Source organism: Haemorhous mexicanus, chromosome 22 (assembly GCF_027477595.1).
Source record: "Haemorhous mexicanus isolate bHaeMex1 chromosome 22, bHaeMex1.pri, whole genome shotgun sequence".
NCBI lineage: Eukaryota > Metazoa > Chordata > Aves > Passeriformes > Fringillidae > Haemorhous > Haemorhous mexicanus.
The window spans coordinates 543,785-557,433 of record NC_082362.1 but is presented as its reverse complement, the minus strand read 5'-3'; the positions used below and the strand labels follow the sequence as shown (position 1 = coordinate 557,433).

Here is a 13,649-nt window from a genome sequence, read left to right as displayed (position 1 = left end):
GAGGGCCTTGGTGTAATTCCTGCTCTTTCTGGAGGGCCTTGGTGTAATTCCTGCTCTTTCTGGACAGGAGATCCAGCTGCAGGAGGTGCAGAGTGAAAATGCACGACTGGCTGAAGAGAACTTGCAGCTGAATGAGAAGGCTGGGTGGGCAGGACAGGTAAAAGCAGTATCTTTGTCAGGTTGGTAGCACTGCCTTCTGCAAAACTGTGCTGAGAAGAACATGCTGTTCTTAAGTTTCCAGCTCAGTAATGCTCGTGTGCTGATCTGGGCTTCTCTTCTCAGCTTCTTCTCTGGACAAATCTAATGCGCAAGAGTTAGAAAGTCATTTGTCAGTCCCATGTGTCAATTTGCCACCATGAATAAGGCTTCTTCCTACATATTTAATAACAGCTGTAAGTGGAAATGTTTGTCTTTGCTTGCATTGCTGGTAATCGTCAAGCCCTAGTGCACCCTGGAACCAAAAATTCCTTGTGATAAGTGAAGGAGGCAAAGATGATTTCAGCAGGCTACTGAATTTTCTGTCCTGTTCTCTGTGTTTAATCCTACAATGTAGGATTAAAAATGCTTATAGACCTTGTTTTATCTCTTCACTATGTAGCCTGTTCCTATCCCAGTCTCTTCCTCCTTGCAGAAGGGGAGGGGAGATGAATCTAGAGAGAGAAGCCGTGTGCAAATAAATTGTTACGCATTGAGGCCTAATACAAATGCTCATATATTTAAGTGAAAACCTGAGGCAGAGGAGGTTCCTGATTTTGGTATCATTGCCAGCAGAAAGGAAAGAAATAAAGTGGTCTCTGTTGTTTTTACAAGGAACACCTATGGCTGCTTGTGCTCACTGAAAATCCTTTCTCTTCAGGTTGAATCTGAGAATGCTGACCTGAAACTGCAGGTTGTTTTAGTGACTAAGGAGCGGGATTCAGTAATTCAGACGAATCAAGGACTCCAAACCAAGCTGGAGAATCTAGAGCAGGTGCTGAAGGTCAGTAGGATCCACATGGCTGGAAGGACTTTCCAAATACCTACTGCTTCCTTTGAATGGCATAGGTTGTCTGTTTGCCTTTTCTGACCGTTCTTTTGACTCTGTGCTTTCACTGAGAGTTCTGCTCCTGCAGGATCCTGGAACATGGCTTTCCAAAGTGGAACGGAGGTGCTTTGGAAAGGCTGCTTCAGGGATTTGGGTGGGAGATATTGTGGACATCACTGATATGAGGGTTTTCTCTGACAGTGTTGCTCTGCCTTGTCATAGGAATTTCTTTGTGCAATGATGACATGAAATACAGGCCCTAGTTTGGGTTTGTGGCCATTGGTAGAAGACAGGGCAGGGTTTCAGTAGTGTCACCCCTCAGATGTGTGTGCCTTCTCCTCCAGCACATGAGAAATGTGGCAGAGCGGAGGCAGCAGCTGGAAGTGGAGCACAAGGAAGCACTGCTAGTCCTGCAGGAGAAGCAGGAGGAGGTCCAGCGGTTACAGCAGGTGTGTGGTGTGTGACGGGGATGTTTTCCTCTCTGAATGGACTCCTGCACCCTGTTTCCTTTGGAGATGTGCATGGGTGAGGTAGATGTGAGTTTGCAGGGTAAGAGTGTCTGAGTCCAGGTGAACTCTGGTACTTGAGCAAAGTGAAGGTCTTTGCTTGTGAATGTCAGTTCTGACCTCTCACTGCTGTATGTCCAGAGCCCAGAGATGTTTCCAGACTGTACAGTGATTTAAATCATAAAATCATAGAATCATTAAGTTTGGAAAAGCCCTCCAAGATCGAGTCCATCCATTCCCCCAGCACTGGAAGGCAACTACTGACTCATGTCTCCAAAAGCCACATCTACACAGCTGTTAAACTGCCCCAGGGATGGTGACTTCACCAGTGTGCTGGGTGGTCTGTGCCAGGGACTGTGAAGAGACTTTCTCAGTATTCGACCTGACCCTGCCGTGGCACAGCTTGATGCTATTTCTCCTTGTCCTGTCCCTTGCTCCCTTGGGAGCAGAGCCCAGCTGCCCCCCTCAGCTGTCCCCTCCTGTGAGGGAGTTTTGCAGAGCCAGAAGGTCCCCCCTGAGCCTCCTTTTCTCCAGGCTGAGCCCCTTTCCCAGCTCCCTCAGCTGCTCCTGGGGCACCAGACCCATGCTCCACTCTACAATGGACTACCAAGATAGGATGACAGTAGAAGTGAACTCAGGTTGGCTGCTCTCTGATTTACTCCCTTCCTTATTTCTCCTTAGGCGCAGGCAGAGGCAAGAAGGGAACATGAGGGAGCAGTACAGCTTCTAGAGGTAAGACAAAAGAAACAAGAGGGATTAGTGGCTCCAGATTTGGTACCTTCTATTTATAATATTGGTTTGGATGCCCTGGGTTTTGTTGGTTCTTCTGCAAAATGCTGTAGTGCCTTGATGGGTTGCAACAGGTTGCTGCAGTGAAAGTAATATTTGGGTCAAAGTTCAGGGAATTATATCCTAGCCTGCTCAGTCATTAGATTGGTTACTTCATTCAGATCATGCCCAAAAACTCTTTTAGGGGTGCATTTAGTAATCAAACTCAGATCTGCCTGTTCAGTTTTCCCGCATCATGTGAAAGGAGAATACTTCTGTCCGTAGGATTTAAAATTTCTCTTGTGTATGTGTGCTCTATTTTTCTTAGGGAAAAATAAGAAAAGTTTATTAGGTAAAAGCAGGAAAACCTGAGCATAAGGAGTGGTGAAGCTTGAGGTAGCTGCCTTGTTCCATTTGCTCTGACTTACACACAGAGAATGTGCTTTGGCTGGTGGCTGACAGAGTACTGGTGCAGCCTGGCAGATGTGCTGAGCACTGCTTTGGGGTTGATTGGCACAAGCTCAGTGTCTGTCAGGGTGACTTTGGAGAAAACATTGGATTCCTGGAGCTGCAAAAGCACTGTGCCAAACCCTGGAACTTGATGTGACAATTTAGTGACTGCCGGAGGGTTGGGTTGAGTGTAGTGGCAAGGGGAGCATCTTCTGCTCTCTCAGAGGTTTTCTGAACACTGAAACATCTGAGATGTGCAGGTTGTCTTGCTGTACCCCCATACAGTAGGATCTCTTGGGGCCGTGCTCCTGTCTCCAGTGGTGACAAACAGTCAGGGCTGTCAGAATGAACTCCCTGTGCCCACTGCTGTGCAGCTCTGTGGCTTTTGGGATCCCAGGACTGTTGATGCAGGTAGAAAGTGTCCTTGATGGAGATTGCTCCATGACTGCAAATAGCACCGGCTTTGGATGGGGCCTGGCCAGTAGAGCCCAAGAGTGCCGGGCTCCTGCTGAACAGGATTGAAATATTGTAGGTTGGGTGAGTATTGGAGGATGTGACATTATATCTTGTGCCCTTGCCACACCCCTTTGGGGACCTCTGCATTTGGCTGCAAAGATGGGATCAGCTGATACAGGTGCTGCTCTACATGACCTGGTGTTTAACTGGGTTCTGAGCAGCTTTTAGGGGGAGGAGGGTTGCTATGGTTCTGTTGCAAGGCCATTGGAGCAGCCTGGTATAGTGGAAAGTGTCCCTGCCCATGGAATAAGATGAGCTTTAAGGTCCCTTCCAGTCCAAGCCGTTCTGGGATTTGATGATTCTATGATGTTTGCCAAATGTTTTCTCAACTAACTTAATGAAGGGTTGGAGAAGCTACTTAGGTTTAAACCAGACATCTCGCTGTGCAAAGGAAGAAAGATATGGTCCTCTTGTTCTGTGTTTGAAGGTAATGTTCTTCTGCAAGGGCCTTACCAGTTAAATATTCTTGCTTTTAATGTTACTGGTACAGAGATCACAGAATCATCGAATGATTTGGGTTGGAAGGGACCTTGAAGTTCATCCAGTTCTACCTCCTGCTATAGGCAGGAACACCTTCAACTAGGCAAGGTTTCTCAGAGCCTGATTCAACCTGACCCTGAATTTTATAAAGTAGAGCAAAGGAAGAGGAGCTGTCATTAAAAGCCAGTTTAATGCAGAACAACAATCCTTTAAATTACTTAACTATAATCATAGTCATTCCAGAACATCAGTGTATGGCATAATTAGGGGGTTTGAGATGCCTTTGCTATGTATTGTCATTTTCACATGTGCTTGAATTGCTTTTTGATGTGATAGAAGTGAAGAATGAGTGTAGTCCATTTTCCTGTTTGAAGAATTCTGTCCCATGATTGTCATAAGTGGAGTTTCTCTCCCTGGAGATGTTCAGAACTGGACAGAGCTCTCAGCAGCCAACCCTGCTCTGAGCTGAGGGCTTGGATCAGGTGATCCAGTGCTCCAGGTGATCTCCTTCAGCCTTAGGTGTTCTTTGGTTCTGAGATAAGACAGTGACAGGGGTGAGGAGAGTATGCAATGGGGTGTGTGCAGAAATGCCATGGAGAGAAGCACCCTCTCAGCTTAGGAAGAAAAGCTTGAGGGTTAAGGTCATGGGAATGAGGGAGTTCAGTGGTTCCAAAGTACATGAGACAATATTTCAACTGCCTTTGGCACTGCATAGATACAAAAGGAGACAGCCTCCTTCCAGGAATCCGGTTTTGTTGTGAAATGAGCAGACCAGAGCTCAGTTCTGCTTGCTTTCCCTGACCTAGGAGCAGGATGCAGGACTGAGCAGGCAGTCAGCTCTTAAGAGCCTGTCACAGCCAGGCTCTGAGCTGTGCTTTGATTCACAGAACTCCATGATCTCAGACCTGGGGAAAGATCTGAGCACAAAATATCCATTCCATTCATTTTTGAGTGCAACGTGCTGGGAAAAGGGGGCTTGAAATTTAGCAGCCACTCTAAGTATATTGTCATTAATCTCAAAGCACACTGGGATTTGGAGGCCCTCAAAAAGTGCCTGGTTATCTTATTCATGCATTTGGTGTGTAGGATTTAGCTTTTGCTTGGCAAGCAGGTGCTTCTGGGAATGAGGTGGGAATCTCAGTATGGAACAAGGCAGACACTGTAATTTGGTGAGAAAACAATTTCATTCAGACTGAGTGTTGGATTATCTTTGTCAGAGTGTTGTAGTGTAACTGCTGATGTGGTTTGATATCTCTTTTTGCTTTCCTTCTTGCTCCCAGAGTACTTTGGATTGCATGCAGGTACTGCTCTAATGCTGTCAAACAGAACGTTTTTCCCTCTGTTCTGACTTTGACAGTTGCTTGGTATTCTTGTTTTAACTATACTCTGGAAAAGATTGCAAGAGTGTTACTGCCAAGAAACAGTGTAATTAAAGGAGCTCCCACTATGAGTTTGATGGAGCAGCTATGTTTCTCTTTAAGTGCCTTGCTTTCTTGACCAATTAGAATTAGGAGCTTACTTTTTTTGGCACTTCCAGGTTTTTAGAATTGTCCAGCTGTGCTCCTTCTCCACATTTAAGTGTCTTTGCAGTCCAAGAGTGAAGTGTTTTCTTCAAACTCCAAAAGCAGTAGTGACAACATTGCAAATGAGTGTCATGAAGAAGACGGGTCCTGCTGGCTTTTGTAATTGAGTGGAAGATGGGAAGCAGAGATTGTGGGTAATAGTTTTCCCAGAAGAAGTGGTACTAATGAAGTTCCAGCTTGGGAGCTGTGCTAGCTGGCGTGTTCACAGGTGTTTTGGAAAGAAGGTTGGTATAGAAGTGCTAGGGTTTGTAGCTGATAGAAAACTTCTTTAAAACCTTCCAATCTGGCAGAAATCTCAGGAGGAATGGGGAGATAAAATGCAGGTGACATTGACTGTGCAAAGGCACGTGGAGGAGAGAGAGCAGACATGCTCAGTGGTGGGCTCAGAATTCCCTGCTGGCACAGAAGGTGTAGGATTGGAGGTAGGAGATTTTTTAAAAAAATGCCAGCCACAAGTTGGTCAACAAAGCAGCAAAGTGGTAGGAATTCTCAGGAAAGGACTTTATTGGGGTATGCTCACATCCTGTAGAAGTTGCACCCACACTGATGTGGAGTTGTGGATGTTCCTTTAATTCTTTTGACATCAGCCCTGCTTTTAGCAAGAGCTTGGACTACACAACTGAATTTTGCTAGAATTCCCTTCTAGCAAAATGGGGATTCTCTGATCTGAAAAGTGCGTAGCAGAAGATATGGAGATGGGGGAGCAAGAGACATCTGAAAAGAGAGCATGAGCTGGAGAACTGGATAAGACCAGCCATGAATGAGAGTGTCTTAGAGGATGGGACTGAAGTGGTGGTGGTTGGGAGTGGAGAATCAGTTGGTGGAGAATCCTGAGTTGGTGGTTAAACTGACCCCACCAAACTCTGCTCCTGCTCTTGCAGCCTCTTCTGGAAGTCCAGTCCCTCTTGTGGGAGACTCCTCTTTCTCCCCATTTTGGGTTGGGCACAGACACCGAAGTCTTCTCTGCGTTTGGAGCTTGATTCCTGCTGGTTCCCTGAACCTCCTGGCCACATCCTTGGGCCTCATCTTCCTTATCCTCCTGTCTCCCAGCACTGCCCTGGAAACCTGCTGCTTCCCAGCTGTCTGCAGTCCCCTACAAAGTAGCTGCTAGAAGTCGACCTTGTGTCTGATGTGGCAGTAGTACTTAAGGCATGTTTGTATGTTGTTTGGAATAATAGATTGAAAAGACACTTGACTAATTAGGTGTCTTAAAATTAAACTGTGAATTATCTGGGTTATTGGCTTGGCCACCAGTATAAATGGATTTAAACTGGTTTATGAATTTACAGGACAAGGTACTATTATGATGCTATTAAACACAATATCCAGATGCATCTGCTGGCTCATGTCTCCAGAGAAGATAGGAAATCCCCCTCTGGTCCTGCAGTCATTCTGAACCTGTCTGTTGTTGTAGCCTCTGTCCCAAGGTGGGATCAGGGATGGATGTTGGACTTGAGGATGCCCTCCTTTGATCCAGTGCAACTGTTCTTACTGTTGAGGGTTTCTTTTCTCTGTTGAGATGTAATGTTGTAGGGGAGAAGTCTTTATGGGAAAAATCCAAACTGTAAGTAAATTCAGACACTCATATTGGCAGAAGAATCCTGTGCACCATGACTTAGTAAACAAGGAGTTGACTCTGAGCAAGTGGATAACACAGACCCTTCTGGAAGTTGGTCCTGGCATCTGAATTCAGTTCAGAGATAGCTCTTGCCAAACTTGAAAGACTTTACCAGGCTTTCCTTATAGCATGAGAGCACCTTTGGACTTGTGGAGGGAACAAGTAATAAACTGAAATGCTTAAAACAGATATGTCACGGTCAAATAAAAATGCATGACCCTCCTAAATCCTTAAGGAGCGTCTGCAAAGGTTTTGTGTTACTCTGAGACCACAGAGAGAGCTTTTTCCAGGTCAAAAATGTTATTTTTAGAGCTGCCTAAAATTTTGGGCTTTCTGTCTCACATAATATTTCAATGCATCAATTATTTTTTGAGTTGGAAGGAGAAAAAACACTTCAAATACATTTGATAAAATGGAAAATTTTGAAGAGTGCAGTGCAGTCATCTGTTTTGGTGCATCTTACCTACAAGAAACAGTGAGGAGGGAAAGGAGCAGTTGCAATCACCTGGGAATTGATCTGCCTACAACCTGGGGGAATGTGGGATGTGTAAAGACAGCCAGGAATCAGAAGTGTTTTGTAAGGGGAAGTTCTAGAGATGGTAAAAAGAGAATATGGGAAAATACAAATGGTTCTCTAGCAGGAATGTGTCCTTCCCTTTCCATAGTGTTTCCCAAGGCTCTTTGGCACCTCATCTTGCTGACTTGTAGCTTTCTTGTCCTCAGCATGCATTTGCCTGGAGTAAATCATCCCTGTAGGACCAGGAGGAAAAGTGTGTGTGCTTCCCATGTCAAGGGAGAGTTCTGCAACATGGGCCCATGTGCTCTCTTGCCCTTCCCAGTGCCAAGGTCCAGAGGGACAGTTGGCAGTCCTACCTGGAATAGTGGGAGTTCAGATTAAGGTTTTGGGAGCTTGCAGGGGCCTCTGGAGTGATGGACAAAATTGGGAGAGCAATTCCTTTTGAAGACATGATTTTAATGCTCCAAAAACCATGCAAAGCCTTTTGAATCTTTTTAAGGTTTACTTATCTCTGACCTATCTCATCTGGTCTTGTGCAGGGCTGAGAGAGGATATTGAAGTTCAAACCCAGAATTTTAGGGATAAGTCCTAATGGAGTTTGTAGTCAGCGTCCTCAGAGATGATGAGCCTCAGCTTTTCTAAGATAAGTAGAGGTGTGAGGCTGCCAGTTTCCAATGACTGTTCCTAGGCAGGGCATTTAAAAGCATCCTTTAACTCCTTGGAGTCTGGGAAAAGATGCAGCAAAGGCAAATCCTGTTTGGAACCACAGTGTTTTGTCAGGGGTTTGTTCCTAACCTTGTTCTCTCCTGGCAGGCCCGGGTGAAGGATCTGGAAGACCAGTGTCGCAGTCAAACAGAGCAATTCAGCCTCCTGTCACAGGAACTCCAACAATTCCGGCTTCAAACAGGAAAAATCGATCTCCTCACCTCCACTCTGGTGACTTCAGAGCTGCCCCTTGTTCTGTGCAGCTCTGCCGCGCAGCCCCGCTGGGAGAAGGGTAATTGCTGGACGTGCCTGAGAGGGCTTTGACAAATGGGTTGATATTTATGTTAATGAAAAGAGCTAAAGGAGTTAATGCAAATGTTTAGTGTAATTTTGACATCTCTGTCCCTATTGTAAATACTTTTGGTTCATTTTGTATAGAGAAGTTGGCATGTCTGTGGCCCAGGAGAGCTCAGGTGTCCAGTCTGTTGAACGAGGCTCATTTGTAGAGACTTGGGCTGCCCCCTGGGATGCTCATTGCTGATCCTGTATCCTGCCTGTGGCTGTAACTAATGGACAGCTGGTTTTGTTGCAGAGTCAGCTGTTCCTGGGTTGCTCCCCCATCAGAGCACAAAGAAGGTTCACAATGATGGGAGTGATGAGCTGGAGCTGTTGCAGCGAGGGCCAAACACCACCGTGGGCTCCCCAGCTGCTCCCACCAGTGCTCAGAAACAATCCAAGAAAGGGGAGTCTCAGTCCAGCTCTTCAAAATCTGAATCCATGCAGAACAGCCCAAAATCCTGCCCAACTCCAGAGGTCAGTATGGGAATCCCCTCTGCTGCCTGTGCTTTCCAGCCAGAAGGGAATAAATGCATTGCTGAGAGCACCAGTAAAGTTGCATTCGTTCCCTTCTGGCTGCCTGAAGAAAATGGAATAAACAAGAGAAAAACCATAGGAAAATACTGAAATTACTTTGGATGCCGTGTCTGTAATGCTCACTTAAATATATTGCTGTGTTCCATGAAGGAAACAACTGGGTAGACAGTGCCTGGGGGCTTGGAGGAGTGGGATGGGATGTGTGAGGTAGCTCTTGCTAAGCTTCCTTGTGGCATCTCAGCTGCCACTAAGACACATAAAGGCTACAAACTAGAATTTTTAGCATGGGGAAAAACTGTGTCCAGACTATTTTTTGCCTTGAGCTGTGAATGAAGAACTCAAACTTCTTGTGTGGTGTTCTTAGTTACTAAGATATTACTTGGTGAAGAAACCATGAGAAGTTGCCAAGTTTGTGCTAAGAGGGATGGAGCTAACAGGCTTTGCATGTTTGTGTCACCAAGATCTCCTCGATGTTGTTGCTTCTTCTCCCCGGGAACCCTTTTGTGGTGGTGTGGGGTTCACTTGAGCAGGGGTGATGCTCTCTCCTATGCATCTCTGGAGGGGACAGACTTTAGGGCAGAGTACTGTGTGCAGGGCTGGGTGTGCTGGCCTGAGGGGCGCCTTTTGCTCTTTTGGGGTTTCCTGAGCACTAAAGCTACTGAAGTACTGAGGTGCCCAGGTCAGGACAGCCACAACAAAGGGCTGCTTCAGTGCCAGGCAGAGCCTCCCACTGTGTAAGAGCTCAGGCAAGTGCCATGTTCAGAGACAAAGTGAAGGTCACACCTGGGGGGGAACAGGTATGGAACTGTTAGCAATTCTATAGCAGGAAAAAAGCTTGCTTTTGAGTTCAAGAAAAAGCTTGGAAGCCACCCTGTCTCCCTGGAGAAATTGATGCCTGCAGAGATCAGTGTGGGATCCTTGGAAAAGAGCCAGTGCCTGGAGTGTTTGGTTTCCACAGCACATAACTGTGGGAACCTTCCAGGCTAAGCCCCTTCGTTTGGGTGTTACAGATTTTTGTTCTCCAAGAACATGGGGTACGATTGCATTACAAGGAGTACAGTACCTTGAAAAATTCTCTGAACTCTTCCTGAGATTGGCTCTTCATGTATTAAAAAAATACTTTGTGTTCTGGTGCCTGCAATAGGTCTTCATCAAAAATACGTTTGCCTTGAGGTCTGCTTTAAAAAGGTAGCTTGAATTGGTTCATTGGCACAAGTTCAGACAACCCCAGGGAGTGCATTGCCTCGAGAAGAAGGGTTGCGTTACATAACCCATTGCCACTGGATGTAAAATCCCTGCATTTCGCCAGGATCAAAACAGCTGAGAGAAATTTCTCAAAGGTGCTTTGCCGGTAGGCACCAAATGCCCTGAAGGTGCAGCCTTCAGCTCAGGAAGTGCAGAAGGAGCTGCTGGCTAGATAGGGAGAGGTTGTAACAGGAATGGAGGCTTCCTGCCCTGACTTTTATTCAGCATGCGCTGTTAGCAGAGCCAGCTAAAACCAAAAGTTCTAATCAAAGCTCTGTCTAAAGTACATAGACATCCTACAGAAAATTTGCAGGTGTTGGTGAGGACAGAAGCAGTTAAAGACCCCAATATCCAACATAGCTCCTTTGTTCAGGTTGACATTTCTGTTGCATACAGGCACAGCTACCATTTAGAAGTAGCAAGAAACCAACATACTAAATTATGGATGTGTGGTGTGGAAGAGGTTTCCAGATCCTCTAGTCAAATCTCCTGCTCCAGTGGGACTGTCACCAGCTTTAGATCAATGTGGCCGTGGCTCTGCTGAGCTCAGGCTACAGGTTCTTCAAGAATGGAGATTCCCCCCAGCTCTGGGAACTGTTTCCAAGGCTGTATCACCCTCCTGGGCAAGGAGTTTTTGCTGATGTTTGACTGGAAGCTCTGAAGCTCCAACTTGGGGCCGTTGCCTCTTATTACTACTTCCTCACCTAAAAAGTCATTCTTAGAGATGGTCCTTAGCCCAGGAGCCAGACTGACACCAGCCACGAGTTTAGAGGATGTCTATGTACAAATTCAAACTTTCACTATGTATAAACACTCTGAGTATTCCTTTACTCCTTATCTTTAACATTTTTAGGTGGACACTGCGAGTGAAATGGAAGAACTGGATGTTGACAGCATCTCTCTCATGCCAGAGCCAGGCACCCAAGGCCCTGCAAAGCTCCAGGTGTTCTTAGCTCGATACAGGTACTGAGTGCTCATTGCTTGTGCTCTGTGAAGTTACCCACGTTATCCACAGTCCTCTGCTTCACAATCTTCTCTAGGATTCACCACTGTTAGGAGTGGATAATAATAGGTTAGACCTTTTATCTTACTTCTCCATGGGATTTTCACACTGGGAAAGCTGGGAGTGTCTAGCCTGAAGAGAAGGCTCTAGGGGGACCTAAAGCTCTTTCCAGTGCCTAAAGGGGCTCCAGGGGAGCTGGAGAGAGACAGGGGACAAATACCTGGAATAACAACAGGCCAAAGGAATGGCTACCCACTGCCAGAGGACAGGGATGGATGGGATATTGGAAATTAGGAATTGTTTCCTGGCAGGGTGGGGAGGCCCGGGCACAGGATGCTCAGAGCAGCCGTGGCTGCCCCTGGATCCCTGGCAGTGCTCAAGACCAGGCTGGACAGTGGGGCTTGGAGCAGCCTGGGACAGTGGAATGTGTCCCTGCCCATGGCAGGGAGTGGAATGAGGTGAGCTTTAGGGTGCCTTCCAACTCAAACAGTTCCATGATTGAATTATTTGAGACCTGTTACTTCCTGCACAATCCAGACTTAGCTCAACAAAAGCACATTAACCTCAGTAGCTGTTCAGTGAACAGGACTGTGTGAAACTTTAAATATTGGTCTCTGTTGAAAATTACTTCGACCTGACATATTCATTGAATTGTCTGGTTATTTTCAGAACAGTAAGAAGTTTTCCCAAAGAAATCTTATTCCAGCAATTAAGAAAATTTCAGCTTAGAATTCCTGTAATTTTTGGCCAAAATGCTTCTGGCTATAATTTTTAAAGGGAAAAAAAAAGCCAGATGTTTTGATAATTGTTGGCATTCACTGAGCCATCATGGTTGAGCCCAAGTTGCTACAGTTCAGTGTATTACATATCCTTCAGCTTTTCCGTTAGGAGGAAGAGAACGGGGATGATTCTGTGCTTCTGAGGAGCACATCAGATGTGGTCCATGTCTTCATGTCAGTCTTGGGCCCATAAGGTCTCAGTCGGATCACAGAGAGGTAAACATTGCTTTAGCATGATGAAATCCTTTTTAAGGGGTAAAGAGCAGGAATTAGCAGTAGTAAAGATAAAGGTTTTTCATGAGGCATTTTCCTGTGAAATGAGACCCTCTGATTAGTTTGAGTATCCCTGGGTAGGCAGGTTAGAACTGCCTGGAGTCCAAGCCATATCACCAGTGTATGTCTAATTTTCTTGCTGGTGCAGTTTTTGGAGTGCTGTTTAAACTGTGGGGTTAGAGCAGGAAGACACCACAACCTCTCTGTGCAGCCTCTTCCAGTGTTTGCTCAACGTCAAAGAAGTTTTTCCTCATGTTCTGGTGGAATTTCCTGCTTGTTTGTGCCCACTGCCCCTTGTCCTGTTGCTGGGCACCAGTGGAAAGCATCTGGCCCCCTCCTCTTGACACTCACCCTAAATATACCTGTGCATTGATAAAATCCCCTTTCTGTTGACTTTTCTCCAGGCTGAATAGGCCCAGCTCCCTCAGCCTGTCCTCAGAAAGATGCTTCAGTCCCTTCAGCATCCTTATATCCCTGTTCCTTTGGATGTCACAAGACATGTGTTCTGCTCCTCAGAAATTATCTGCTATTAAATATTTTTATATGTAAACTACAGTTTACATGTAAACCTTTGTCTGTGGAATTTGCTGCTTGCCAAAGTGGATGCATTCCCAGTGAATTGAAAGCTTATCAGCATCACAGCTGCAATGCATTGCTGGGAAGGTTCCTATGCAGATTAAGTCTTCCAATTGTAAATATTTCAGCTACAATCCTTTCAATGGACCTAATGAAAATCCAGAGGCAGAGCTTCCGCTGACTGCTGGAGAATATATTTACATCTATGGAGATATGGATGAAGATGGCTTCTTTGAAGGTGTGTTTTAGTAAAATGAAATGTGACTGAACTGCTGTGGAGAAATTTTCTCCAGAAAATGAGAGAGAAATTTAGCAAATCTTGAAACCTCAAGGTAAAGGGTTTCTGCCCAAAGTTAGTTTGTTAGATGGATGAGCAGATCCTGTTGGAAACTGCTTTATTTATGTTATGAATAAATTAAGTCTAAGCTATGAAATCCTTGTCTAGTGATTTCAGTGGAAATTTTGCCACTACTTTCAGCAAGTTCCAGGTTTCACCCCCAATGGTTTCAACTCCCGTGTGGTTCCTCCCTCACCACGGAGAGGAACATGTTCAGCCCCTCTTGCCAATGGGCTGTTTCCCTCTTTCCAGTGCCTGTAGTGAGCCAGGGACTGCAGCAGGTGATGGGCTCCATTGCCTTGTGGTCTTTTGGAAAAGAGGGGACACAATAATCAACCCAGACTACAATTGTGACCCTTGCTGGTGTTACACAATGTTGCTGTTTTGGTCCCTTTG

The 13,649-nt window shown here is 45.8% G+C and overlaps 1 protein-coding gene across 20 annotated transcripts in view; it reads left to right on the top strand.

Moving 5' to 3' along the window:
* TSPOAP1 (TSPO associated protein 1) overlaps positions 1-13,649 on the top strand; it is a 69,056-nt gene that overhangs the window by 25,701 nt on the left and 29,706 nt on the right. For all 20 annotated transcript variants that reach the window (XR_009489208.1, XR_009489211.1, XR_009489210.1 and 17 more), the window contains 8 exons: positions 68-157; positions 857-979; positions 1,369-1,473; positions 2,212-2,262; positions 8,276-8,459; positions 8,760-8,980; positions 11,139-11,248; positions 13,045-13,154. Coding sequence is in view for 11 of the 20 variants with exons in the window: in XM_059866257.1 (XP_059722240.1) it covers positions 68-157; positions 857-979; positions 1,369-1,473; positions 2,212-2,262; positions 8,276-8,459; positions 8,760-8,980; positions 11,139-11,248; positions 13,045-13,154 (994 nt within the window). In the remaining 9 variants the exon portion in view is untranslated. The remainder of the gene's footprint in view (positions 1-67; positions 158-856; positions 980-1,368; positions 1,474-2,211; positions 2,263-8,275; positions 8,460-8,759; positions 8,981-11,138; positions 11,249-13,044; positions 13,155-13,649) is intronic.